Source organism: Lathamus discolor, chromosome 1 (genome assembly GCF_037157495.1).
Source record: "Lathamus discolor isolate bLatDis1 chromosome 1, bLatDis1.hap1, whole genome shotgun sequence".
Classification (NCBI taxonomy): domain Eukaryota; kingdom Metazoa; phylum Chordata; class Aves; order Psittaciformes; family Psittacidae; genus Lathamus; species Lathamus discolor.
In genome coordinates, this window is record NC_088884.1 from 140,846,706 (window position 1) to 140,873,098 (window position 26,393).

At 39.9% G+C, this 26,393-nt stretch overlaps 2 protein-coding genes across 9 annotated transcripts in view; one reads left to right on the forward strand and one right to left on the reverse strand.

Annotated features, from left to right (window-relative positions):
• N4BP2 (NEDD4 binding protein 2) overlaps window positions 1–10,561 on the reverse strand; it is a 65,658-nt gene extending 55,097 nt beyond the window's left edge. For 3 of the 6 annotated variants that reach the window (XM_065698623.1, XM_065698605.1, XM_065698598.1), the window contains exons 1-4: window positions 10,396–10,561; window positions 3,236–3,399; window positions 2,726–2,842; window positions 1,524–1,574 (exon numbers count right to left, since the gene is read on the reverse strand). The gene's annotated coding sequence lies outside the window, so the exon portion shown is untranslated. The remainder of the gene's footprint in view (window positions 1–1,523; window positions 1,575–2,725; window positions 2,843–3,235; window positions 3,400–10,395) is intronic. The other 3 variants (XM_065698631.1, XM_065698613.1, XM_065698641.1) reach the window with 3 other exon arrangements.
• The window catches only part of PDS5A (PDS5 cohesin associated factor A), an 81,620-nt gene continuing 65,758 nt past the window's right edge, over window positions 10,532–26,393 (forward strand). Inside the window, exons 1-2 of one of the 3 annotated variants that reach the window (XM_065698693.1) lie at window positions 10,532–10,790; window positions 11,608–11,778. In XM_065698693.1, the coding sequence (XP_065554765.1) occupies window positions 10,764–10,790; window positions 11,608–11,778 (198 nt within the window). In that variant the 5' untranslated portion in view covers window positions 10,532–10,763. Of the gene's footprint in view, window positions 10,791–11,183; window positions 11,473–11,607; window positions 11,779–26,393 lie in introns of those variants that run through there. The other 2 variants (XM_065698711.1, XM_065698703.1) reach the window with 2 other exon arrangements.

Consider the following 26,393-nt stretch of genomic DNA (forward strand, 5'->3'; position numbering starts at 1 on the left):
GGAATAGTTAGGTTTGGAAAAGACCTTAAAGCTCACCCAGTTCCAACCCCCCTGCCATGGGCAGGGTCACCTTCTGCTAGACCAGTTTGCTCAAAGCTCCATTCAACCTGGCCTTGAACACTGCCAGTGATGGGGCAGCCACAGCTTCTCTGGACAACCTGTACCAGTACCTCACCACAGTTACAATGAAGAAATTTTTCCTCAATCTGTCCTCTTTCATCTTAAAGCCATTCCCCCTGCTCCTATCACTTGTAAAAAGTCCCTCTCCAGGTTTCTTGTAGGCTCCTTTTAGGTAAAAACACACTAACTTGGACCCTGAAATGGGCATAGTTCGTAATTTTATGTAGTTCTGCAATTTTTGAGCTACAACTTCTGGTTTTGTGTAGTGGTGATGGTTAGGAGAGAACAATGAGTACTCCAAAACCAAGCAAGAATTTTATCTATACACCAGTGTTTGTTATGAATTTGCCCATTTTCCACATGCAAAAATAAACTATACACAGTAAGAAGAGTAGAAAATTAAAAAGGTAAGTATTCAGCAGAACAAATTTTCCCCTCATTCATACACGTTGGTAATTATTTTCCTCAGCAGCATTACACAGTTTGTGACTTACGACTCTTAAAGGCAAATGTTTTGGACTCTCCTAATTGTTGGTGGTTATACATCTTCTTTTTGAATTCAGCAGTGATCAAAAGCACATACAAATTAATCCCTATCTGGATTATGTTTAAACCTGTTATTAGGATTGAAATAGAAAACAAGCGACACTTCTGTAATTAAAGCTTGTTTTATTTACCTTTCAACACTCTATGCTGTCAGGTTCACCCCTTTGAGGATGGCAGGTTATGTCACTCCCAAGTGTGACTGCAGCCACTGTCACACGTATGTTCTTCCGTGGGCTCAGCAACAAGACATTTACCAACCATGGCAGCACATACACACACATAAACTAAAGCTCCTAATGTATTTTCACATAGCTCTCCACTTGATCTGGAACTCCTCCTCATATGTAAACAGGGGGACAAAAGAAATCCACAACAATCTCCTTTTTATCTCTGAATTTTAATAGTATGCTATGCTTTTTAAAAATCTTCTTGCAAGTTTGTCCACCTACCTTCAGAAAGTATTATTTTTGTAGCTTCCAAATATGCAAAACCAAAATCAAATTCAAAAGGAGCTTTTATATTAAGTAAATATGAACTCTAGGTGTAACAAGTTTTAAGATACATAAAAGAACAACTACTAATATTGTTCTCAGAATTTGGCTTCTCAAGTTCAGCTTGACTCTGGCAAAATTTTACTTACTGATCTTTTACTTACTGATCACTGATCACACTGATCAGTATTTACATACTGATTTACATACTGATTACACTTAAAATATACTCAGGTCTATTTATTTCACCTCTTATCTCTGCATCTTTTGTTTGTTAATGTGAAACTTCCTAACGCACAGCCAGCTGCAGACTCTCTACCACACATGCTCATCTTTGCTCCTTTGATTTCTGTTGCTCATTCATACCTTTTCTTGTGTTCCCATTTCTCATATCCAGCAAAGGACCAAGGGACAAACCTTTTAGAAAGGAGCAGAGACCGAAACACCAAAATAAGGGCTTGGTAAGGCAGAACATTACTGCTAATATGCTTAAATTCAGGAAACTATAAGGAATTTGGTTAATAAAAGTAACAGATTATGTCAGCATTTGTGTACTTCCTTTAGCGTTATTTCTTGCTTGTTAAATGAAGCTGCTTCCTTAGGGAGATTAAGGCTGTATTGCTAGCTAACATTCTTCTCCCCTAAAAGTAACATTGTTCTGTTCTCTCTTACTATATTCAGAATTTGATAGACTTCTCAAAATATTTTTTCATTTAAATCTTTTTTACTATGAGGCTGGTGAGAGAACATATTGTTACAGGTCTTGAAACAAGGATACATGCTTAACAGAGTGCATCCAAGCAGTGTCAAGCTAAAGGATACTGAAAATGGATGAAAAAAACGGTTCACTCAAGTTTTCTTATTGTGCTGGATAAGCGGTGGCTGTTGAGCAAATCTCGAAGGAAGTTTAAAAAATATTGATGAAGTATAGCTCAATGGCATTCCATAAGCAAAAACTGACTAAAATCTCCCTGATAAAGGAGTGCCTTAAATGTTCACATGCTGGCTAAAAGTCTATGCCTTTTTAATGGTGTCAGATAAAGGAAGTTCACAATTTTAGCATGCACTTCCCTGAAACTATAAATGATTAGGTATAATTATGTACATACTTAAGAAAGCGTTTATGTGCTTGATACAGTGTAGTTATACTACACTGTGTACACATGAGCTGCCTTGACAAATTCAGATAGGATATAAATAGTGGTATTAGATGTTGGTGAAATTGTAAGTGGATACGTATCAGGCTACTTTACAAGCAGTAATCCCTCTGCTGGCATTTAATATCATCACTTCCAGCAATCACTCTACCATCATGAGCATTTTTATGTTCTGTCATGGAGAATTTTTGGTTAGAAATCTGACTATTGCGAACACAGCTTTTATATTACTAAGCATCTATATTAGTCAGGAATATGCTTTTCCCATTTTTATATTTGCTCATGCTTTGTCTAGCCTACTTCTGTCTTTGTCTATTCAATACCTGATATTCTGTCTTCTCTTTAGTCACGAATTCATTGTCTGCTCTGTTAAATATCCATTCAAGTATTGGCTCAAATAACCTTAGATACCTTCTCTGCTGACACATATCTTGAATTTAGGAAAATCTTCTTCCACTGATACTCAGTATTCTCTGCTGCTGAATCACCGTGTTGTCAGTGTGCTCCTCTGTCATGCTGTCTGATGACCTGCGTGGATGTAAACACCCAGCGCATTACTTGTAAGGGTGAAGTGACCGGAGCTGTACAATCCAAAGAAGTAATTTTATTTTGTAAATTCAGATGTAAATTGTTCTTTACAAGGGTTTGAAATTCCAACTTTCATATCCACGTTCCCAAATGGTATAGTGGTATAATGTTCTAATGATTATCCCCTCAAGCCATTCACAGAACTCATGGATTGAATCATCATTAGTTGCTTTCCTAGCAGCGTAAACCTATATAATCAATATGTTTCCTGACTTTGTTCAAAGGCAAACTGTAATGATTCTATTGCTCACAGTCATACCCAAACACTTTGATGCTTCCCCAAGTTTGATAAATGCAACCCCTTTATAAGCCTCTGAATAGTACACCACATACCTATCCATCATCATGAAATGACCCCATCATTACAGTACAGCTCTGAGACTGTTCATCCATTCATCAGATATCTTTCTTTGACCATAATGGTAAATTCCAAGTTCATATTCATTTGTAAAGTTTCATATGATTCTTTTCTGTACTGCAAGCAGCAGACATTGTATCTGTGAAAGAATTAGGAAGAGAAGCATCACAAATACAATCCATACTTTCCACAAAGGAGACTCTTAATCGGAGGCTCTTAACCCTAACATGTGTTAGTTCCACACGTTCTAATTTTTTAACAGGTCATAGGACAGTTCTCATCTAAAGGGGCAGAGGGAGAGATTCTGCTCATACTGATTTCCCACCAGTAGGTAGCCGCTATGAGCTAAATGTATTACCAAACTCCCAGTTTCCTCAGTGTTATTTCCTCTAAGCAGACCCATTCACTCAGAAATTCCCCAGATCTGCCCTGTTATTTGAAAAAAATACAGCAAACATAGAAAGCCATACACTACTACAACTACAGGTAACTGCAGATTTCCCTGCAACCTGGCTGGGGAAAAAAATCTGGGAAGGACTCTCAAAATGGAAAAGATTAATTTGAAACAGACTCTTTTTAAGCGACGTTTGGTTGACGATATAACACTCTGTCATAACTGCTTCTACTGTGCAGAAAGTATTAGAGAGCCAATAAAAGCCTAATGAAAAGTACAGGCTATTCTTGAGTGTGCCATAAATAAAATAACTTTACTTAATTAATAAAAATAGAATATAAGCTAACATCACGCTTAACAGTCTAACTACAGAGGCTGTTCATAAATTCAGTTACCTGGGATCAGATTTATCCAATCAGAACCTGTCCAATAGAAACTGGAAAAATTTGGAGAATAGTTGATCCATCCACGGCTTCACTTATAAAAGCCTGGGGAAAAAAATCACCCCCAAAGTAGAAGACATGACTAGTGAAATGCTTATTTTTTTGCTGTAGCTACTTATGAATGTGACTTCTGATAAATTATTGATAGTGACACAAAGCAAATTGAAGCTTTTGAGATGTGGTGCAGGAGAAGACTCTTGCCTGTCTCCTGGACAGAAAAGATGATAAATGCTCCTATTAAATATATTATTGAGAAAAGTAGACTTGGTTGTCAGAAACGAATAGGTGTAAATGTATGTGCTTTGGACACATCAGGAGTGGAGATGGAAATAACCTTGAGAATGTAATTATGTAGGGAATGGTGACAAGTCATCATAACAGAGAGCAGCTAGAAAGGAGGTGGACAGATGACATGCAGTAGGCTGCTGTGACTTCAGTTTCTGAAGGCTCAAAACTAGCACTGGATCAAAGAGGCTTCTAAAATTCTCCTATGAAATCACCAATATGCAGGTGCCAATAAATTGATTTTACTTAACTTGCAAGCAAAGGAAGCAAGTGCAATTGTTCTGTCAATACAGTATTTGTAAATTACAAGTGTATTTGCTAGTATACACTTTTTTCACAATGGCTTACTCACAATCTCTGTCATTTCTGAATGTGTCTTGACACTGGAGGTTTGGTGACAATTCTGTATCTGGCAAGTATAGCTGTCCCTGGAGAATAGCCATGAGCAGGTTGATTAAAGACCAAGACAACAAAGGGAACCTTGTAGCTGGTGTCTACTGAGGCCAGCAGATCAAGGGGACCTCTTAAAGTTATCCTCATTACCCTATTACCAGGTAATAGGCAGCCCTACCATAGGGGATGCAATACCGCATAAGTGAGCTACTCAGCGACATCAAGAGTGGAGGTAGCCTGCACTGCAGTGATCATGCACTGGTGGAGTTGCAGTCCTGAGGGATATGGGTCAGGCAAAGAGTAAAGTTGGGACCCTGAATTTTAGGAAATCAAACCTCCAGCTGTTCAAGGAGTTAGTCAACAAGTCACATCCAGAGGGTAATTGGAACTAGATGATCTTAAAGACCCCTTTCAACCAAGACTATTCTAAGATTTTGTTGTAACTGTCCTATCTCCAAGTGTGACTCAGGATAAGGACATTTTCAGACAGCACAGGAGAAAGCCCTCCTTATCAAACCCAAAACAAAATAACACGTAGACAGATTGTGGCTAGGGATCAGTTTCAAACGAGTTTCATCATACACTTTCATCATACACTATTTATTTCTTCCCTTTATTCAGAACTGGTGCTATTACATGAAAAGTCAGTGAGTCGCAGGACCCTTCTCTTTTTCAAGGAAGCACTTTGTGTGTCCAACTGATTGTCTTCATAAGATAATACACACGAGTCCTCCTCCACCCTTTTAATGATTTTGCTTTGTCAATGTAAAACATGGGAGATAAATGTTTTCGGGATGAAACATGCTTCCTGGTCTATTCTTAGATGAAAACAGTTTCACTGAAAATACCCTCCAGAATGGGACACCTTTTGGAGGTCTTCCGTTATGGCAACACACATTGTGAAGAAATCCACCTCTGACCCACCTCAATTTACAACAGATGTAAAATACATCAATTCTTTTGTAAAAATAGGTAGTTAAAACAATTAGGTGCTATTATCAAATAGATGTTGTGCTGCAGAGTTTAGTTAGAAACCTCAGGAATATCTCTGAAGATCCAGTGCAGCAAACTTAAAGGCTGTAATTTTAACTGGAGGAGCTGCATGCAACTGCATGTGGGAGAGAATCAACAGACGTGCAAAGAGAAAAGACAACCAGAAATAAGGACTAATACCAGAGAAAAGAAAAACTAACAGAAAAAGCTTCTATGTGAAACTGAAGACAAAAAATGATTTCCCAGGGTTTGGTTTTTACTGAGTTCAGAGAAACTGGTGTATTGCAGGAAAAAAAAAAAAAAAGCCTAACACTGAAAAAGTAAATAGGCTTTCATAAAAGTAAAAAAAAAAACCCTTCATGATTAGGAAGCAGCTTGCCAGAAATCAACCTGCTAGATATAAAAAACTGGCTAAATGCTAGACTTGAAAACAAGTAATTAAGCTTTTTTCCTCCCCCTCTTGACCTATTTGACTGTGACTTAAAAAATCTAATAGTGAAGGACCACACTCTACAGCCTGGTTCTGCAAAGCAGGAGCTTTCAAGAGCACAGTTATTATTAGGAAGACAAGTGCTTTCTTAACCTACCAGATAGGATTTCATACTTGTCTGCCCAGCAGACTGACAGATACGACTTATTCTGCAATTCATGACATGCTGTTCTTAATATGACTATTTAGTTCTTGGTCATTATTACTATCCATGCTTACTGTTCTAACAAAGACCTGAGGACAACCATTAAGCTGTTCTGGAAACGTGTGCATAGCTTAATTTAATCAACATGAATGAATGGATTTTCTGTGCTTAAAGTAATCACTCCACACTCTCTTCTGTTTCACCTGAAAGCTGTTTTGTTCTAAAAACCTTGTGCTACATTATTTCCCCTACCAGTAAAACCACCACATTTCTTGGTACTTTCCTTTAACATCTCCTGACCATAATAGAGAATCACCCCGCAAGACTGACCCACAAGACTGTTCAGCACCTTGTATTCCAGTCTGCTTATAAATTACACTTGCAGTGGTAGTCTAAAATATGTTAATAAACAAACAACAAACATACTGGACATTCCAATAAAAATAATGGGAGTAAAAGTAAATAAATTCCAACAGAAATTTGCCCAGGTAGGGACTCAATAAAATCTTGGTAAAGACTGAAGGACTGGGTCTTATTATTAGACACAGCCGTCCATTAAAATGCAAGGGATCATGTGAACCTGGAAGCAGAGTCCAAGTCAGATCTCAAATGCTTGCTGAAATTAGAAGGGTGAAGGTCAAACAAGCAAAGGCAACAAACCAGACACTAGCAGCTGTAACCATATCTGTGAGCAGACTTCAGGACTATTCAGATTAAGAGTTCCATAGGTCAGATTATCTGAAGCTTTTATGTTTGCACATTCTGAAAATGCCATGCATATATTCAAGCTAATTGGCAGTTGAGTGTTCATTCATACCTCCCTTAATGGGGTGTGCTGTCAGAACCACATGCTTTGTTTTAGCCCTTCAGAATTTCAAATGGTGCAGAAGTACCAATCTTGCTGCATCTCTTCTGAGAAAAGATGTGACCATTGCCTAATCATCCCACGATTACAGAATTTGCACCTACTCCTCTTTCAACCACTTTTCTGATCATGATTTGACCAAGATTCATACAAAACACGGTGTACCTGACTAACAGCTTCTAAATTAAAGCCAATCCTCAGAGTGCTCTGATAGTTGTACAATACTGTGCTGGCAATATGCTCCCACCGTGGACCTAGGGTATGTCAGGAAAGTTGTGTTGATACCAGAACCTACAGTCACACAGTGACTTAATACCAGGAGTGGAACAGTCTGCCACTAGAAACTGCACCTGTATCTAACGGCTGACTCTAACGCTGATGCTGAGGGGTGATCCAGGTTTTCATACTTCTGATTAATCATTACCTATGAAAGCAGAAATCTAGTGTGAACCTCTCCTAGATAATCAACTTTCTACTTGTGTATTTCAGGATTTTTTGTGTGATACTGCAGATACAAACTCCTGAGAATTAAAATTATTTTAATAATCTACAGTAATTGCTAGCTTCATTATTTATCTGAAGTCTGCAAAAAGAGAGTTCTTGGTCCACAACCAAGAGTACTTCAGTGTAGGGCTTCACAACTTCCTTGAGATTAAATAAAATTGTAATTAAATGAGCAAAATTTGACTTTTCAAGTGAAATCTTTGATCTGCCACATCTAACTACATTAGTTTTAGTGTACATATGCCTCAGAATGCAAGATTTTATCTTAATTCTTTAGTGGAAAATACAAGTGACTATAAGTGCATGCATAGTAGAGGCTCTGCACTGTGCCTGTCCTTCACTTACTAAAAGCAAGTTGTAGAAGTGTAGCCCTCTACCTTCTCATTCTTACTCCTACTTCATGACCTGTTGTATAAAATTTTCTAGGTAAAGATGGCACCAGTTGGTGAAAAACTTGTAACTACACACTGTGGATCACATTAATGATATACACAAACCACTGCTTTTTAATAACAATAAAAGAATACTTGAAAATCATAGAATACTTTGGGTTGGAAGGGACCCACAAATAAACATTAAAACCCAGAAGTTCTGAGTCTTGAGTGACATTTTTGGGCTATAACACCTATAATACTTCAATTCTACCCAAAGAGAAGCCTGCCTAACATCTTCCTAGCTTTATGCTTTGGTCAGGAAAAAAACTTCAACAAAGGTCACTTTAAATTTATTTCTTGCATTATTTTTACTAACTTATATTCTCTCCTTTTCTATTTAAACTGAAGACAGCTCATACAGGTTTTTGATACGTACTTTTTTAGTTACAATCTTCTAGGCTGTTTTTGACTTATTCACACAAGTGTATTAAAATAAGGAATCTGCACCACATTGATGTGGGATGCAAAGTACCTAATTTAACAACTGCAAGAATGAAAACAAATAATTTGTTAGAAGTATAATACTTCTGACAGTACACATTATTTTACTGACATCAAGTAAGAGTTGATAGCTAGTCTGAGTACTTCAGCTCTAAGGCAAATCTAAATGGACACTGAAGTTGGGATTAGGAAAAAGATTAATCACTTGGTGTTGGCTTTATTTGTTTATTAAATCAGTACAACCTTGTTAAAAGTGAATCATGTATCCCACTCTTAAGGTCACCTGTCCATTGTCAATGCTCCAATCCATTGATCCTTAAGCCTCAAGAGGAACCTTTTATTTAAACTTGGACTCACAGCTACATTTAAACGCTATGTGTGGTGGCACCCTTGTAGATTTCAAAATCAGTGTCTGAGACCACCTAAGTGTTCCTTCCAACTCCCAGTTATTTTCACAACAAACAATCCTTCTGAGGCAGTTTCAGAGGCTATGGACATTCAAGGTTTTACCTCCCTAGGGCAAAACAACACAGGTACAAGAGAGCAATTTCCTACCCATGTGCTATTGCACCAGAAGCACTTGGGAGCTCCTCAGTCTTTGCACTTTTCATCCCACACCTTGTAAATCTGGAATTTGGCATACTTCACCATAATGTTACTTACCTAGCCCTTTCCTATCATATCGCCCTCCTGCATGACTGGCAAGCCATGTCTGCCGCTCTGCTGGGCCCAGCAAGGCCTCTGAGGAGCCATCTCCAAACAGACCAGTGGCTCCAGCCTCCTACTTTTAATGTGCTCTAGCAAAAATTTATTGGAGATTTTACAAACTGAGGGAAATGATACTTTTAACTCGTTCAAGTAACTGAGAGTAGTCAGCTGAAGACCCTAAATTGGTCTTAAAAGTAATCTTTCAGCTGTCATGCACTTTCCCTGAGCAAGGTGGGCATCTGGCAAACACTTTATAGCCACCTATGCTTCAGACATGCAGAGCACATAATACAGACTGAAAGCAGACAGATATATCCCACTTTGCTACTGAGTTTCCAGACATACCCCATGTCTTGCAAATACTAAATAGCATTAAATTACAAAGACATTTTGAATGGAAGGATTTCCTGAGGTGGCTGGCAAGGGCTCCTCTGGAATGCATATTCAAGTTTCTCCTAGAGATTTATAACTAAATTAATGTTTGAGAAACTCATCTGCCAACAAGAAGGAAGACTTTGGCGTCAACGCGTGGACGCTGCTCTTCCCCCCAGCCTCCTGAAGAAGGGTTATTTGCTCCTACCTGCCACAGCACGCTCTGTGCCACCGCACACACCACACCCCCATTTTCTGATTTACCAAGCAGACCAGGGCTCACCACCGGCCCCCGATGCCCGAGGACCGGCCAGACGAGACCGCACGGCCATGAGCACGGCTCCGTGAGGAAACACAAACATGTCTCTTCCCCTTCCGCACTCTGCGCTGCCGCCCTGCAGCCGGGCACCCGCCGGCCCCCTCCCCGGCAATCCCGGCAGCCGGCCCCTCGGCGTCCAGGCATCGCCCTCGAAGCCAGCCGTTTCCCCCCGCCGCCCGGGAGGAGCGCCCAGCGGAGTCGGGGCCTGAGCCCCACTCAGGCCGCGGCCCGCCGGCCCCGGCCGCTCCGGGGGTTTTGGCGCCAAGCGGGAGGCAGCGCTGCGGCGGCCGCGCCCGGTACTACCCGGCGCCGCCGCCTTACGCGGGGCTCGGCGAGAAGCAGCACTTACTGGCCGGCCTCGCCCCTGCCCCGGGCCTGGGGCTGAGGGGTCCTGGCTGGGCGGCGCTCCGGGCCCGGCCCCAGGCCCGAGGGCGGGCGAGCAGGCGGGCAGGGGGGCGGCGCGGAGCCTCCTCCCGGGCTGTTCTTCCCCGGCCGGACGGAGAGCGGCACTGTGTCCCCGCGGCGCACGCTCCGCCGGAGCCTCCCCCTCTCCCCAGCCGCCGCTGCCGCCACCGAGCAGCTTCCCCCAGCCCCCACCCCTCCCCGAGCAGGAGCCGCCGCCGCACCGCGGAGCAGGGAGGCGGCGGAGCAGTCAGGGCAGCGGCCGGCGGGGGTGGCAGCGCAGCGGCGAGGACCACCCGGCACGGAGGCTACTCAATGCTGCACCTTCCGGAGCTGCATGAGGTAAAGGCGGCTCCGGGTCCCGCTTCCCTCTGTGGCCGCTCCCCCCCTCCGCGCTGCCCGCCGCCGGCGGGGGTGTGTGCGCGGAGTCGGGTGCTGGGGGGGCTCTTTGTGGGTCCGGCCGGGCGCGAGGTGGCGGGGCGAGGAGGGGTGGCGGGGCGAGGGGCTGAGGGGACATGAAGTTGCGGGAACAAATGGAAAGTGGAGAATGGCCTGGTCCCCTCCCCGGGGGGGCTCCCGGCGCCGCGGGGGGGGCGGGTGGGGGTCTCGGCGCCGGGCGGGGGGGCCGGCAGGGCTGTTTTGTTTGTGCTCGCCGCCGCCTCCCTCCCTCCCTCCCTCCCTCCCCCTCTCCTGTTGGTTTCTCTGCCTCCTGATAGTTTTGAGGCCTAACTGTTTAGGCCTCGTCTCCCGGCTCCGGGGCTGGTGTGCCGGCGCCGGAGCACCCTCCCCGGGGCCGGGAATTGCACCCTCTCCCGTCTCCTTTGGCCCCAGCGGGCCCTCGGACCCGGGGCATCCTTCGATCGAGCCCGAAATTTCATTGTAAACCCATCGGCTCCGAACTAACAGTGTTGGGCTGGAGCAGCCCCGCAATGAAAGGAGGCGCCCGGAGGGGAATGGAGGGGCCGGAGTTGTGAGGAGCGGCGGCGGCGGCGGCGGGCCGGGCCTCGCTGCGGCACCGCCCGGGGTAGGGGAGGCGGCGGAGGGGGACGCGGCCGGCGGGGTGATAACTGGGGCCTTCTGCGAATTGAGGGTGAGAAATGGAAAAAGAGGGTTAGAAAGTCGTTTCCATTCTGCTGAACTTTTGTTTTCTGACCGATAGAGGCCGGTAGAGGACTGTGGAGAAGGAAAGTTTATAACCAGCAGCACCAGGATGGACTTCCCTGCTACCCAACCAAAACCTGCTGCCGATGGTAAAATCATCTACTATCCTCCTGGAGTGAAGGAGATTACGGACAAAATTACCAACGATGAGGTGGTTAAACGGTTAAAGGTGAGCAATCCTGACCACCACCCCTTTCCCTGCAGCTTCTGCTTGTTCAGGTCAACATTTCATAACTGGAAATGAGAGCAGCCAGAGTTTCCTTGGCACAGTTGAAATACCTCCTTCTTGCCTGCACGCTTTTGTGGGAATACCACCTCTTTACTTTTCCTTAAAAGAGGAAGAGGCATTTTTGTGATTTGTGACCGTAGTCTTGCAAGTAATTGCAAAGCCAGAGTTAATACATTCAGCTGCTATTTTGTGTGTGAAATATATCCAGTTTTGGAGAGAAGTGGAATCATGAGTAATAATGTAGGATATGTTACTGAAAACTTTGGTAAGCTAGAAGGTGGTTTGTGTGGGTTTCAGCACTTTGAGCAAGGGAAACAAGTAGATCTAGTTAAGGGTATTCTTTACTGAAAAGATAGCACTGGTCGCAGACAGCAAAGATTGATTTCTAGAGTTGGTATCTCGAATTTTGAAGTTGTTTCATAGGTAAATCCTGTCTCAGATTTTACAATTTGATATAATACTTTGTATTTCTTTCCTATTCAGTACAACCGGTAGTTGGCAAAGTTGCAAAATTTTCATGAGCCAAAGCGACTGTTACAAAAGCATCTTCTCTGCTTGCTTGACAGCGTCCTGAGGAGACTGAGGCTTATCTCTGTTTTTTTTATGTTTTTAATCCCTTTTTTGACTGGAAGCATGATATGCTACTGTGATGTAGTAGTAGTATTTCTTAACACTGTGCTGAAAATAGAGAATAAAGTTGAGCATTGATCAAATATTGGCACAATTTGCTAGTTAACGCTGTGGTCTTTGGATCAGAAAGTTGTTGTGACCTGGGATTTGGTCCTATGCCCAGGGTGAAGAGATAATCATAATTTTTTAAGAGATTGGAAATACTCTCTCAGCTGATGATCTATTTCCCATCACAGCAGTGACCGCACAAAGATTAAAAACCAGAAATCATGGTCTTGCCTAGTCACTTAGTACACTGAAAAATGTCTTTGCCTATAAATGTGAAGAGAATGTAGGCTTTGTGCTTAGCTTTTAAAGCAGCAAGACACACGTCAGTTGTTTCTTTGAAAATGAGCCTTGTTGTCCAATTGCATTTATGCAAAGTGTGAATGGACAAGTCCAGCCTAGTACTTTCAAAACTGTGATGGAATATTGCCAGGTACAGGAGAAGATCCTAGAGCTTTGATTGTTTGGACAGAGACCTTGTATGAAAGTGTGTTGAAAGGAGTGCAGTTTTGAGGTGCTTGTTGAAATGAATATTTTATTTTGTCCTGGCTGGAGAACTTGAAATGGTGAGCTGTGACATTCCTAGATAATAGGAATAATAGAATTTCAAAGTCATGCATATTTTGTGCTAAATTAATATATATGTATTGGACTTGATTTTCAGGCTAAGAGCAAATTTTTTTGTTGTTTTGTTGTTGTTGTTTTGTTTTGTTTCTGTCATTTCTTTTAATGAACTAATGTTAAGGAATTAGGATGACCTCAAGACTGTAGCCTGAATGGGAACAAACACTTTGGTAGTGGACCTGCCATTACTGAAACAACGGGAAGATTTTTCTTCTCTTTTTGGTACAGTTTCACCTGCATTTGAGGATTTTTTTTGTCAGATACTGGCTTTACTGAAGCATCAAGAAAATTGGAAGTTCTGTGCACTTTAGAACTAAACAAGAAGTCTTTTTTTTCCTTTATGTCTTTGTATAGACCTATATAATCTTTATTCACGAAATCCATGTTCCTTTATATCAGCTTGATTTATAAAAAAAATCATTTGGCATGCAGAATATTATGATGATGCAGTGCTTGGGATGGAAATGCTTTAAAAAGTGGGCTTTTTTTTAATTTATAAGACAGCTCTCCACAACTTAAATATGATCTAATGATAAATGCTGGCTTTAGCAGAATGTACAAATTCAGGCAGGAGCCAGTCCTTGGAAATTGTAAGGGTTTTGCTGCAGCCTTGGCCATGCATGATCTAAAGATGCTCTGTGTGTCTCTTAGAAAAAATACGTGTGTGTAACTTTTTGTTTTGGCCACCAGGCTTTGGGTCAGTTCCCGCAAATTTTTGTTCTTTTAGCTTATTGAAGTCATGGTCAACTTAATTGGTTACAAATTTGTGTCTTTATTAGCAAGTTTTCTGATATTGCATCTGTATTTTTGTGTCCAGGTACCTTCTTGTAATGAAGGCTTTTCTTATTATTGGAACTTGAGACATTCTGGGCACCTGTCCCAGAGTGCCTGAGCAGCAGCTTTTGTGCCAAGGACTTCTAAAAAGAATGTTTTTTTATCCTTTCCCTCCTTCTGCTTGGGGTTGTGGGTAATAAAATGTAGGCCAGATTCTTTTACAGTGTTTTGATATATCTGTATGATAACATTAGCACAGTCCTGGAAGTACTGAGAATTTTAAAATCAACATGCACCTCTGAAGTGATGTAGAAAGGAAGAGCCTCTGGATTGCATATGTATGATGAGTGAAACACTAGTTCAGGTGCTTAATGGAGTCAAAAGGGTGTTTTCTGGCATTAAATTACATTGATGGGTCAGTGCCTTTTTAGAGTGAGATGGTTATGTGATGTCTAATTCCAGCTATTGAAGAAGTGATTTTAACTGGTGTGGCTGGGGACAAGTGTCCATTTCATAGATCAAATAATATTTAACCAAACTAGGCAGCTAGCATGTAGTGGAGAGTTAAGGCTCGCTGTACTTTGACTACAGAATAACTTTTTTTTTTTTTTTTTTTTTTTTTTTAGGCTAATGTTCCTCTTTAAAATGCATCTATTTAAGTTATATGGTGGTTGGTTTCAGGGCTGTAAGTCAGATGCTTGTCAATTTAGTAAGGCTTGTGGGGAAGGTGGTAACTTTTATTCAACCAAGTGACAGAGGTGGAGAAAACCAAACTATTACAAGGTACCCAAGCAGTCCTCCTTTAGTTCAAAAATTGGGCCAGCAACTAAATGCAAGTTGAAAACAATTGTACTAACAATGTTATATTTCTTTCCAGAAGATAGTTAGAGGTTGAAAGAACTTTTAGAAACTCAGCATCTGCTTTGCTGCAGTGCTTCTCTCTGACTATTGGATTTGTTTCAAAATTGACTGTATTTTACTGCTTTGTCAAACTCCAGACTTGTATATTGCTGTCAGTAAACTATTGAATCTCAGATACAACTTTCTTTGGTCACAAGAGAATATCTTGATCTCATTTATATAAAACCTTGTAATCACTATGAATAAGATTAATAGTAGTGTACTTAATTGTCAGATACAGTAAAAATGGCCCCATTGATCCAAAATGCCTGGAGACTTTCTCAGAGACTGACTTAAACAGCCTTTATAGGCAAAGCCAGAACTGTCACTGAAAGAAGTGGCTCACTCTGCTGCTTGTCCCAAGCTCTGTTCTGTACCCTCTCTATAAGCATTTTGTTTTGCTGTGTGCCAAAACGGATGGGTGAGCAGATCCGAGTTAAATCTTCAGAGAACAGAAAAAAAAGCCAAAACAAACCAACCTCAAAACAAAACAAAACAAAACAAAAAAAAACCAAACAAAACCAACCCAACTAAACAAAACAAATCTGTGTTAGTTTTAGCCTGAATAATTTCCTTGCCTGATTTATACTGAGAGCTCATAAATACTTGTGCTGGCATAGGGGAAAAAGCAGGTTCTTTCTGTGGCAGTCCTGCCCTAGAGTGCTGAAGGAACTTCAGGGTTGATTCAGATGTTTACAGATGTTATCTTCTGAGGTGGAGATGGGGACTTTTGTATTGTTTCTGCAAACCTATCTTGCCTGCTAAATATTTTTAAGTAAAAGAAATAATGCATGATGACGAGTTCAGATACAGCTTTGTACCAGCAACTATAGTTTACTAAAGCATATGATGAGACTATAGAAAAAAGGAAAACATTTGTCATCCAGTGTTTGTTTTTACCCATAAATACCAGTGTAAGCAACACAAATTCATAAAATCTGTAAAAAGCACATTTACTCAGACACTGGAGATAGAAAACTACCCACACCCCCCCAAAAGAGGAGGAAATTTCTGAAACCTTCCAAAGAAAAAGGACTGATAAATTAGTTTCAGTGCAGGGATTTTTGACAAGGGTTTAAGGCACTGTAAGAAATATGTTTTTGTGAAATTAAGAGTTTATAAGTTAGAATTTATTGAGGGCAATGAAGTTCTTTACCATAGCTGGTGTTACTACTCTGTTGTTGTTGTTTTGGTGAGTGCTTTTCCTTTTGTTTTCAACCAGTCGAGTAGCCTTTTTTGGCATTTTCTGTGAAAGTTTCTTTTGATTTCCATACTACCACTCCCCCCTTCACCATCTTTCCCAATTCTCCCCTGTCACCCCACCCCAAGGCCTAGCTTCTGATCACCTGGAAAAGTTAGCGCTCCTAGTGTGTCTTGAAGTCTTCGTTATCTTGTCCCATGGCATTTCTTAGTTATCTGATATGTATTTGTGCCAGAGTGAAACAAACACTCACTCTCCTTCTTCCCATTGTCTTTCTGCATGTTCCTCTGGTGATTAGATGTTGGCCTCTTTGCAGTTGGGCCTGTGATGTCTTTATCTTTGAAAGGTTATCCTTATATCACTAAAAGTAGTTAATGCTAATAATCTATCACGTTACCCATAGGTGGTTTTTAGGCATCTGTTACATAATGTTAAATTTGAGAAAGGTTGCTTGTTTGCTGCTTAAATGTTCTGGAGTATGCTGGAGGTATGTGAAAAGAAAAAAAAAGTTGCTCTTCGCTCACCTGATGTTTCTGCGTAAATTAATGGCCACTCTCTGAGACTGTGTAGCTAGATGGACCTTTGATCTGACCTGGTTGTACCTAGGTAGTTGTTTTGAATGAAACTAAAAAATACAAGTTAAAGTATCATCTGGGAGAAGAAAATCTTTTCTATTGTCATGGACTAAAATTTTGTACTTTTGAGGGAGGAAAAAGGTAAACATATTAAGTATGCTGGATTATATTAGTTAATAAATACTGTTTGCTGTCAAGACTTAGACGACATGGGTATTTTCATGGCTAAGACCTCTGACTTGCATGTACTTACGTGCTTATATTTAAGAATTAGAAGTAGCTTTGTGGAGGTCATATAGCCAGGTTACAGAAATGATCCACAGTTAATTATTCTAACAATTTGAAAACTTACATTAATTGTATTTAACTGCAGACTGCAGTTTGCAATGTTCTTGAGCTATTGCTGGCCACATAAGCCTAAAGCCAAATTTCTAATTTGATTTTGCTCATAGTTTAATCTTTTTAATTAGTTTGACTCTTGTAACAATCAAGTTTTTCATTAACTAGGACAGGCCACTAGTCAGAGACAAAGAAATCTTGTTCTGATTTTCTTTTTTTCTTTTTTTTTTCTTTTTTTCTTTACCATTTTTTTTATTCCAGTGGAATATTAGCTGTTTGCTTTGTAAATGTCCCAGTTTTGTCCATCCTTAGAGAAATAGACCATATGTAGGCTCACCCAGTTCCCCCAGATGCTACTGAATTTCAGATTGATTGATGATGACACCTTTTGTTTTTGTATCTGATAATTTTCTTTTGTTACAAGTGCATCGGTAATTAGTTGCAATTTCACATATACAATATTATTGTAATGGTTTCCTGGCAACAATAAGATAAATATATTGTGGAAGAAAAGAAGCCCCAATTTGAAAGGGGGAAGAAACAGAGGTTGCTAAATTAGGAATGATGACTTATAATGACAGACCACCAAAATGCACAGGCTAGTTCAGAAGTCCTTATGCCCTCATGTATTCTATTATAAAGTTCAAAAAATTACTAATTTTATTCTTGTGCTAGTACTTTTTTTTTTTTTGGGGGGGGGGTGGTACATCATGTTAATCACAGTTTAAAAGATGGGGAACTGCAGAGCTACTGAAAAGGAAAAATCCAAATACAAGAAAGACAAGCTGGCTTCATATGCCTGAGTTGGCATTTCTAAAATGTGACTTTTGCAGTGACTGTGCATTCTGTTGCACTTTATGTGTTCAGACCACAAGTTCCTTTGATTTCAGTTACATTTCTGAGTGCCTAGCACTAATGTAAACCAGACCTCATTGTCTCTGCTTAAGAACCCAGAAAATGACAAATGTTTTCTGTGAGAACTTTGTTATAGGCTGTTTAACAAACACTGTATAGAAACTTTCTGATAGGTGGCTTAACATCAGGCTTAACCAGTTTTAAAAATAGTGTAGGATATTTCTTTCCTGCAGTATTTTCCTTCGGTTATAGCCTTCCAGCTTCATTTAATAAGAAAGATGGCCTTTGGGCAGTATGCTTCTCTACCAGACAACCTTGATTAACTCCAGAGCAAGTCTTTTCTGTGGACCAGTAATGGCTTTCAGTTTTCATGGTGGGGTGGGTATTTTATGTGTGTGCCTTGTTGGTTTTGTTTGTGGGTTTGTTGTGGTTTTTGTTTGTTTTGTTTGTTTGTGGAGGTTTTTTTAAAGGAAAAAAACCCAACAAAACCCTGAAGATCTGTAATCACTTACCAAAGAGTGCATAAATGTTAGGATTGAGGAGACTGACTGAAGGTTTTAGAAGTATAAGATTGTTTACTGTGGCAAAGGGATGAAAGAAGTTATTGTTATAAAAGCATACAAAATAATGAATGACAGATAGCAAATTAGGAATTTCTGGGTTTGACCCCCTCCTGAAGAAAGAGCCCTCATTGAACTAGAAACTGGTATAATTGTTGAAGGTTTTCTTCAGTGTTTCTTAGGATCATACTGGAAGTGTTGCGGCTGAGTAGATCTGAACTGATGTTGTCTTTCATATAAGTGACATGCTTTAATCATATAAATCACTTACTTTGGGTGCCTGTCAGTGTGTATTTTTATGGTATGTGGGAGACTTTTTGTGTATTCAGATAATTTAAATAAAGTTTAGATACAAGATCCTTGACATGTAGCTGCATTCTCATGAGGAGTTTGTACACACAGGTCTGCAAAACAGCAGGAGCCTTAGCTGTGCTCAAAGACTCATAAATGAAGTGTTAATCTCACAACAGTGAAGTGAAAGAAAAATTATCCCTTGGTTTGCAGACAGTAATATGGAGATGATTGGTAGGAAGGGAAATCAAACGTCATCTGAGGTTACTTTTCTTCCTCGTCTACTTGAATAGATTTATATTATTTTGTCTGCTTAATATGCATATGTGCATCTTTGCGACCAGAAAGAAAAACAACAGACAAAATAATTAGCAGATCATTCGTTCGCGGTATATATTATAGCCATTCTGGTAGTTAAAGAAACCAGATTCTTTTTCTGGTCCCTGATATATGTTAAAGATTCTTCATACAAGATTTTTTTCCAGACTGGAGTATCTTTTTAATCATCATTGTTACCTAGAAATCTAAAACACATGCTTATTGCTGGTGTCACTCAAAGCAATGTGTGTTTGCTGGCTCTGCAGCTGCAGTAAACTAATGAACTGTATTCCCTCTGCTGTGCTGACATCAGATTTTGGCTGTTGCAAAGATGTCTTAAGCATGATGAAGTACTGTTAAAGGTAAACAAAGATAAAATTGGCACTGAGTATGTTTCTGCTTAGAAACTGTTGTTGAAAACTTCATGGTACCTAGATAGCATGGGATGTTCTAAACATATGTTTTATTTATGTGAAACAAAAGATACATACTTATCTGATGAAGATGTCAAGAGCTGCATTGTTAGGATCAGCTTTGCAGCCATGGCAGGGGAAAAACCCATTAAAATTTACTGTGAAGACTGGTCAGCCTTTTTAATGTCTTGGCTATTCTCAAGTAAGTTCCCACTTGTTTCTAGTTGTCCAGTTATATTACCTAATCTTAATGGTACTCTGTTGTCACATATGAATAGAGCCTGTCACCTTTTGCTGCAACACTATTTGGTGGTCATAAGTAATTTTAGGCCTTGCATTTTTAGTATTGTATTTTAATATCTCATGGCAGAAATTACAGCATTTATTCTCCAGAAGATTTATCAAAACTTTCCAAACTGTTGAAGCAGAGAAAAAGTTTTGTGCTAGCAAAACACATCATAAGCATTAAGGAGACATTGGTCTCTTCTATTTACAATTTTTTTTTTTTTAAGAGATACAGACATTGTAGATGGAAGAGAAGGAGAAAGAATGTTTTAAAAGGAGTTTGGAGAAATCGGATATTTCTGGAGTCTTCCCCCAAACCCCTTCCTTGCTGGCTACAGCACCTGAAAAATGCACAATTTTTTTTTTTTTTTAAAGTAGTCATGTTAATGTGTAGTAGTGTTAGTATTTGCTTGGAGTCACTGAAGAATTCCCTTACCTCTGCAATTGTAGTCTCTGTCCATGTTACAGCTTTTTGTGAAAATAACCTGATTGGCTTGGCCATCAAGGAATAGCTTTAGATCTGCAGGTGTACAGGTTTGTTTTGTTTTGTTTTACTACTCTGTAACTTACTGATCTATTTACTTTATCGTTGCATCTAGCATGAGGGACCATCAAAAGGACAACTTAAAACTTTTACTGATCATGAAAATCTTACTACTGCAGTTTTAGTGCCTGAGAATTAGTCTCTCATAAATGGAAGGAAAACATATTCGTGTCTTTCAATTTACTTTGTGTATGTGATAGAGCTTTGTCTGGACAAATGTTTTTAGCTTGCTTTTCTAATGAATCCAATCAGCCAGTCTAACTTCTTTGTTGCTGATCTTCCCTGAAGTTACATTAGTTCAAAATTTGCTGGCAGTTGGGCAGAGGTTTCAGAGATGAAAGATTTGTCTAATTGGTGCTGAGCAGAATAGAGACATCCTAATTCTGTTGATAAAAGGAAACTGGACCAGCACTGTTCAACATTTCAGAAGGCAGTAGCCCGTGTGGTAGCTGAAATAAATTCAGCTAATGTCCACATGGGTGTTTCAGATGTTGTAGGGGGTGTGCTGCCCCCTCCCCAGCTCTCCAGGCACGGCACCCAGGGGGAAGTGGGCAGGCAGTGCAGGAGGACGAGAGTGAGGGATGCAGAAGGGGGAGTGAGTTGGCAGCTCTTCTGTGGGAGAGTGATGGAAAACAGATCTTTTGGAAACCAGCCATTGTTAATACTGTTGTGCATGATAAAACTCATTCATATAGCAGCAACAAAGGAGATAAAACACTAAAATGAAGCACAAAAACTTCTTAATACTCTCTTAAACCACAGACTGGTAGAGGGCTGTGTATGGTATTTGAAAACACTACTAGTTTTTTAACCTAAAGGTAGTGGTTCTTTAGTTAACATTTTCTATAGTATTTTTCTCACATAATTTGAGAGGGTCCTGGTGTGTGGTTTTTTTTAGCTGCTTAGAATCATGGTGATGTTATAAATGCTGAGGCAAAATGTGTCCAGTGAAACTAGAATTGAGCTTAGGAAGTGCTTAACACATAGAAAATTTGCCATTTGAGATTTGTGACACAGTGTGGATGTAAAAAGTTTAAGGTAAGTTTTTTCTTGAAAAAAACTGATTTGCTTTACTTGCGTTACTGATTTAATGAAAGTGCTGTTGGATATTTGCCCTTAACATTTTTACTCTTCCTTCAGATAGAGTATTCAAAGTAGTGTAAATCTTGTTGGTTTAGTACCATTTTGTGTTTTAACTGAGGTGTTCTTCTGTTACTATTTGAAAATACATGCATGTACTTAATTATCCAAAATGCAGTAATGGTTCTCCATAATAAACTCATTATTGAAATTTAATCAAACCGTATGAATAATTTAGTATGGAATTACTGGAAATTAAAATTTGAGGTCTATAAAACCTGTTATTTTCTTGTGAGTTAGGAATAAAACCTGGTAGTTATTTGACTGTCAGTGACTGCAGTGTTTTTCTATGGGCTTTAGTTCTGATGTCCTAGTCAGAGAGGATATAATTTTTCTTGTAAAACATTGTTTACATGAAACAGTAAAGAAGAATCAATGAGAAATTTATGCCCCTTTGTACAATAGCACAATGTATTGTAGAATAAGTGCAGTTCAGTTTTTAAGCTGTTGAAGTAGTAAGACTGAAATGAAGTAAGCTCAATACTTTTTTGATAGTAGAAATAGAATTCAGCAATCTGGGGGGGTGGGGGTGGAAAAGGTTACCCTATATGTTTGGTTTTCTTGACAGGTGGTTCTTTCTCAGCGCTGAACTGCTGTACTTACAAAGCAAACCAGAGAATTGCTAGGCAACTTTAAAGCTTTTTTTGCTGAAAATACATGTTTATTCAAATACCTTATTCAGCCTTTGTAAATGTAGCTGGCATGCATTATTATTTCTGAAAAACTTCTAATCCATCTCTTCTCTAAAGCTCCTGTTTCTGCTATCACCAGTAAAATTCCAGTGACAAGAAAAGCAGAACTATTTTTGCTTGTGTGAAGTCAGTAAATTAAGGTCTAGGAGTTGCATTTGTGAGCTGTTAGTGACATTTTTTCTTAGAAAATGTAGAATATGAAAGAAGGCGTAACTCTGCAGCCTAAGGGAAATCGGGAAATCTGGAAATAAGATTTCAGCTTTGTTCCAGTTGGAACCAGTGGTCTAGACTGCTGTAAAATCATGAAAATTTTGCTTTAAGAAATGGGAGGGTTCACCCAGTACAAAACCTGTATCTTTGAAATAGAGTAAAAACCAAGTTAAAGGCTGTGTTTCTAACCTCAGTGAGGATGGCGTGTAACGTTTTTCACAGTTATTCTCTGTTAGTCCTAGCCTTTGTTTTGCTTTAAAGGTTAAAACTCTGGTAAAAATGCTGCCATTTAATTTTGTTTCATTTTGACATCTTTGCCTGTTCTTGGTTTAGGTACTTGTGCAAATTCAGAGCTTTCTGGTGTGAATTGGATTTGTTGTGTAGATTAAAGCGCATTAATCCTGGAGTTTCAGTGCTCTGTGCTATTTCTGTTGCTAAAATTGGTTTGTCATGCCCATATAGAGCTGAGAGGATGGAGTTCTTCACTGCACTGTATCTAGCAGTGACGCTGGTTTGAGAAACATCTTCAGGGACTCTCTCACTGGGTCTGCCTCCTGAGAAATTGTACTGTTGAGCTGTGCCCTAATTCACACTGTCTTGAGACTCTTCAGAGTCACTCTGACTCCAGTCTGTATGTGGGCCGTGATAAGTTTCTGTATACTATCTGATTTAACACCTGTCAACACTTTGGTTAGAAGCCTGGCATCATGCAACATCCCCATAAAATTAACTTTAAAACCAGTCTTGGAATTTCAGAAATGAGGAAAATATTAATTGCTAGTATTTTTAGAGGGATTGTTGAGAGTTTTCCCACTGCTTTTTGTCATTTTTATCAATCTGCTTGAAAACAAAGCTGTGGGGAAAATAAGAAGGTGGAAAGGTGGAGGGGTAAGTAATGACAGGTTAGTTCTACAAGTCAGGTTAGTAATCTGAGCTGATGTACGCAGCGGGTATTTCAACATAGTCAAAAGCAAGTTAGTTTATCTAAAAATAAAAAAAAAGAAGTGCAAGTCCCCTTTGCAAACTGCCATAATTGTCTTTTGAAAGTCGTCCTGATATTGTTATACCTTGGCACTCGACTGCTTTGGGTACTCTTTAAATTGACGCTGCTACTGAAGGAAGCAGTTACTCGTCTTCACTGCTGCTCAGTGAGAATAACGATTCAAAGTCATTTGCCTTATTGAGTCATAGAAACAAATGAAGTTGGTGAAGAGTAAGAAGGGGAAAAAAAGAAAGGTTAAAAATAGAGCCACACAGTGGTTGTAGGCAAGGGGGGGGGGAAGTAGTGTAGTTGGAAATGCTGGAGTTGCTACACCAGTAGCTGGAGGAGTGCCCCAAATCAAGCCCTGGTGTACTTCACTCTGCTGGAATGCTTGGAAACACAAACACCAAAGCCAGTACTTTGAGTCAGTAAAGTACTCTGGCTTGCTTGTGGGCCATCCTTTTCCACATGCCAATCCAGGTGTGTCTCTGGCCTGGAGACTAGTGGATTGTGGAAGTGATCCTATTCAAAACAGCTTTTTTTTTTTTTTTTCCAGGTTAGTTTTCTTTTGGGTCAATGTGACTTAATGCAGTCACTTACTACCCCCTCCTTGTGTCGGCCAAAGCTGTCTGACAGTCTTGGGTTGGCAGAACTGTATTTGCAGTGATAGCTTAATTTTGGAATACTGTGTTCATTGGGTTTGACCTTACTAAACCTAAAGATTCATTAAACTGCACCCTAAGACTGGACTGGAGCAGTCCTACCCTCCCCTATGAATTTTTACAGTCATGCAGCGAGCTGCTTCAGGAAGCAGAGCTATTTGAAAAGTAACCTGGCCAACAAAACTAATATTTTAGTGGTGTCACTCATCAGCTGGAGTAATGGAGGGACAGATCTGACAGGTTTGGATTGACTCACACTGCAGTAAAACTGTACCTTAAGAAATTCTACAAACATCCTTCACACCCCCAGTTTGACGAGGCAGTATCTGTCTACAAACTGGTGTCCCTTGTTTCAGAGAACTGCAAATATAACTGCAGTGAATGATGTGCTACCCTTCCACATCTGAAAAAGAAACTATGATACAGAAGAGACTGTTTTCCGGTTAGGAATAATTGAAATCAGTGCTGCATTTAATCACAAATATGTGGATTGTGGTGGTGCTGGTAATTTTGAACGAACACAAATGTTGTGGAATCCATGATGAGTTTTCTAATGTTTTAGCCGACTGGCTGCTATAATATATCATACTATTCATTCTAGTACATGATTGCTTTCAAAATAAATGGATTTTATATTGGAATTTAGACTTGGTGTGGTAATATTCAGTAAGAGGTACTAACATATGCTTCTATATCTAGGAATGTTTGGTTTGCTCTTTTTTTGCCTTGTTGTCTTTCCCATTTGAACAAAAGAAAGAATTTGAGGTTTCAGTGTTTTTCAGGCCTCCCTAAGCCCAACGGTCACAGTTGTGTACCAGTATTATGATTATGAGATGTGGTCTTTGATGTTTAGACTGGTCTTTTCCTGTTCTGCAGTCCAAACTACTAAGTCTTGTGCTGTGACTTGAACTGCAGTAGGTGGTGCAGGCCAGTGCTTGCAAACAGATTTGTCTTCATGCCAGCTCTCATTCTCATTTTTTTCCCCGCCTTCTAGTGCCTGTGGTAGTTGCTTGTTCTTTAAACAAGGACTTAAACTAACCTACAGGATGTCTAACTGTCTGTAGGGGGATATGTGTGTGCATATGTACAGATATATAAAAATCAGTCTTTAATTTCCATATAATCACACATTCAAAAAATACTGTACTACCCAGCAGACGGGCACCATAAATAGCTCTCACCCCCTAAGCATGAACTTACAAAATGCAAGGAGTAGAATCTTGTGTGTCATCCCAAAGCCAGCATTATTAACACTCCATAGAGCTCATAGCAGAACAGATCATGAGTTTACTGTTGCACATGAAGCTTTTCCAGAATTATTCACAGAAAGTGAAAATGAGTCTTCCTTAACTGTTGCTCATTTAACTCTTATTTCTTACACTTCAGGGCCTGAGAGTTGTGCAGAATATATTGTTAAGGACTTTTTGATAGGCCAGAAATCTGTCTGCTGATGAAAAATGTTTAAATATAATTTTGTTTATTCTTTGAAGAGACAGTGTTTACAGGGGGTTTGCACTTTCGTGGTGGTGTATGTATTGAAATTCTGCAGTTGCCAAACTTCAGCCAACCTTAGAACTGCATTTCACCCATTTTTCTAGTAGTGAGTTGTTTGGAAACTTCTATGAAAATAACTGAATGGGAGTGTTGCCAGAAGCTGTTGGATGAATGTTTTTAGATAAGATAGATGAGTGTTTTTAGATAAGAAAAGTTAAATTTTGTGCTTATGTCTCATGTATGCTTAAGAAAGATCAAGTGTTTTATTTTGACAGTCACCTGGTCAACTAGTTGTTCTCCTGCAGAGTTTGTGAGAGATCTGTTGTCCTTTATAGGTAACATTTCCCCTCCATGTTTCATTTTTCCCAGTCATTCATGGTTTTTTTTTATAATTCTTTCTAGTGTTTTAGCTGCTTTTTAAATCTCCAGCATATGAATGTGCTGAGCCTCTCTTCAATTTTCAAGTCAGAGAAACAAAAATGGAGAGTAAACAAATTCTTGAACAATGACTTGCTTGTGGCTTCAGGCACTTCAGTCCAGTACTCTAAAGTGTGCACTTTCTTATGTGTTCCGGGCAACCATAACTTTTTAGGCTGAGGCTTGCTGCCTTCTCTGTAAGCTTCTTGGATTTTCCCTTGGTGCTTTTTCTGGCACAGATGCAGAAATATGTGAAATGACCAAAGCCTCTCCCAGTGATTATCAAATTTATGCTTGGGTGCACAGGTTAGTATTTTTTCACGTGTCTGATTTTATAGAAGGAATTAGCCACATGTTCCAGCTATTTCAGGTAAGGCAGAACTTACTGCTGCACTGTATACACTGTCTTGTGATGGTGGTACTGTTGGATTGGTAGAATTTATTGAATAAGTTTAAACTACTGTGAGACTCTTAGAAACTAATATTTAGTGGGTAACAAAATATTTCTAATAAACTATTTAAGTGTTAAAATAATTTTAGGAGCTTAACCTCAAGGAGTGGATTGACTTTTATGGTTTGTGCTTTTGGGGTTGAAATTTCTCAA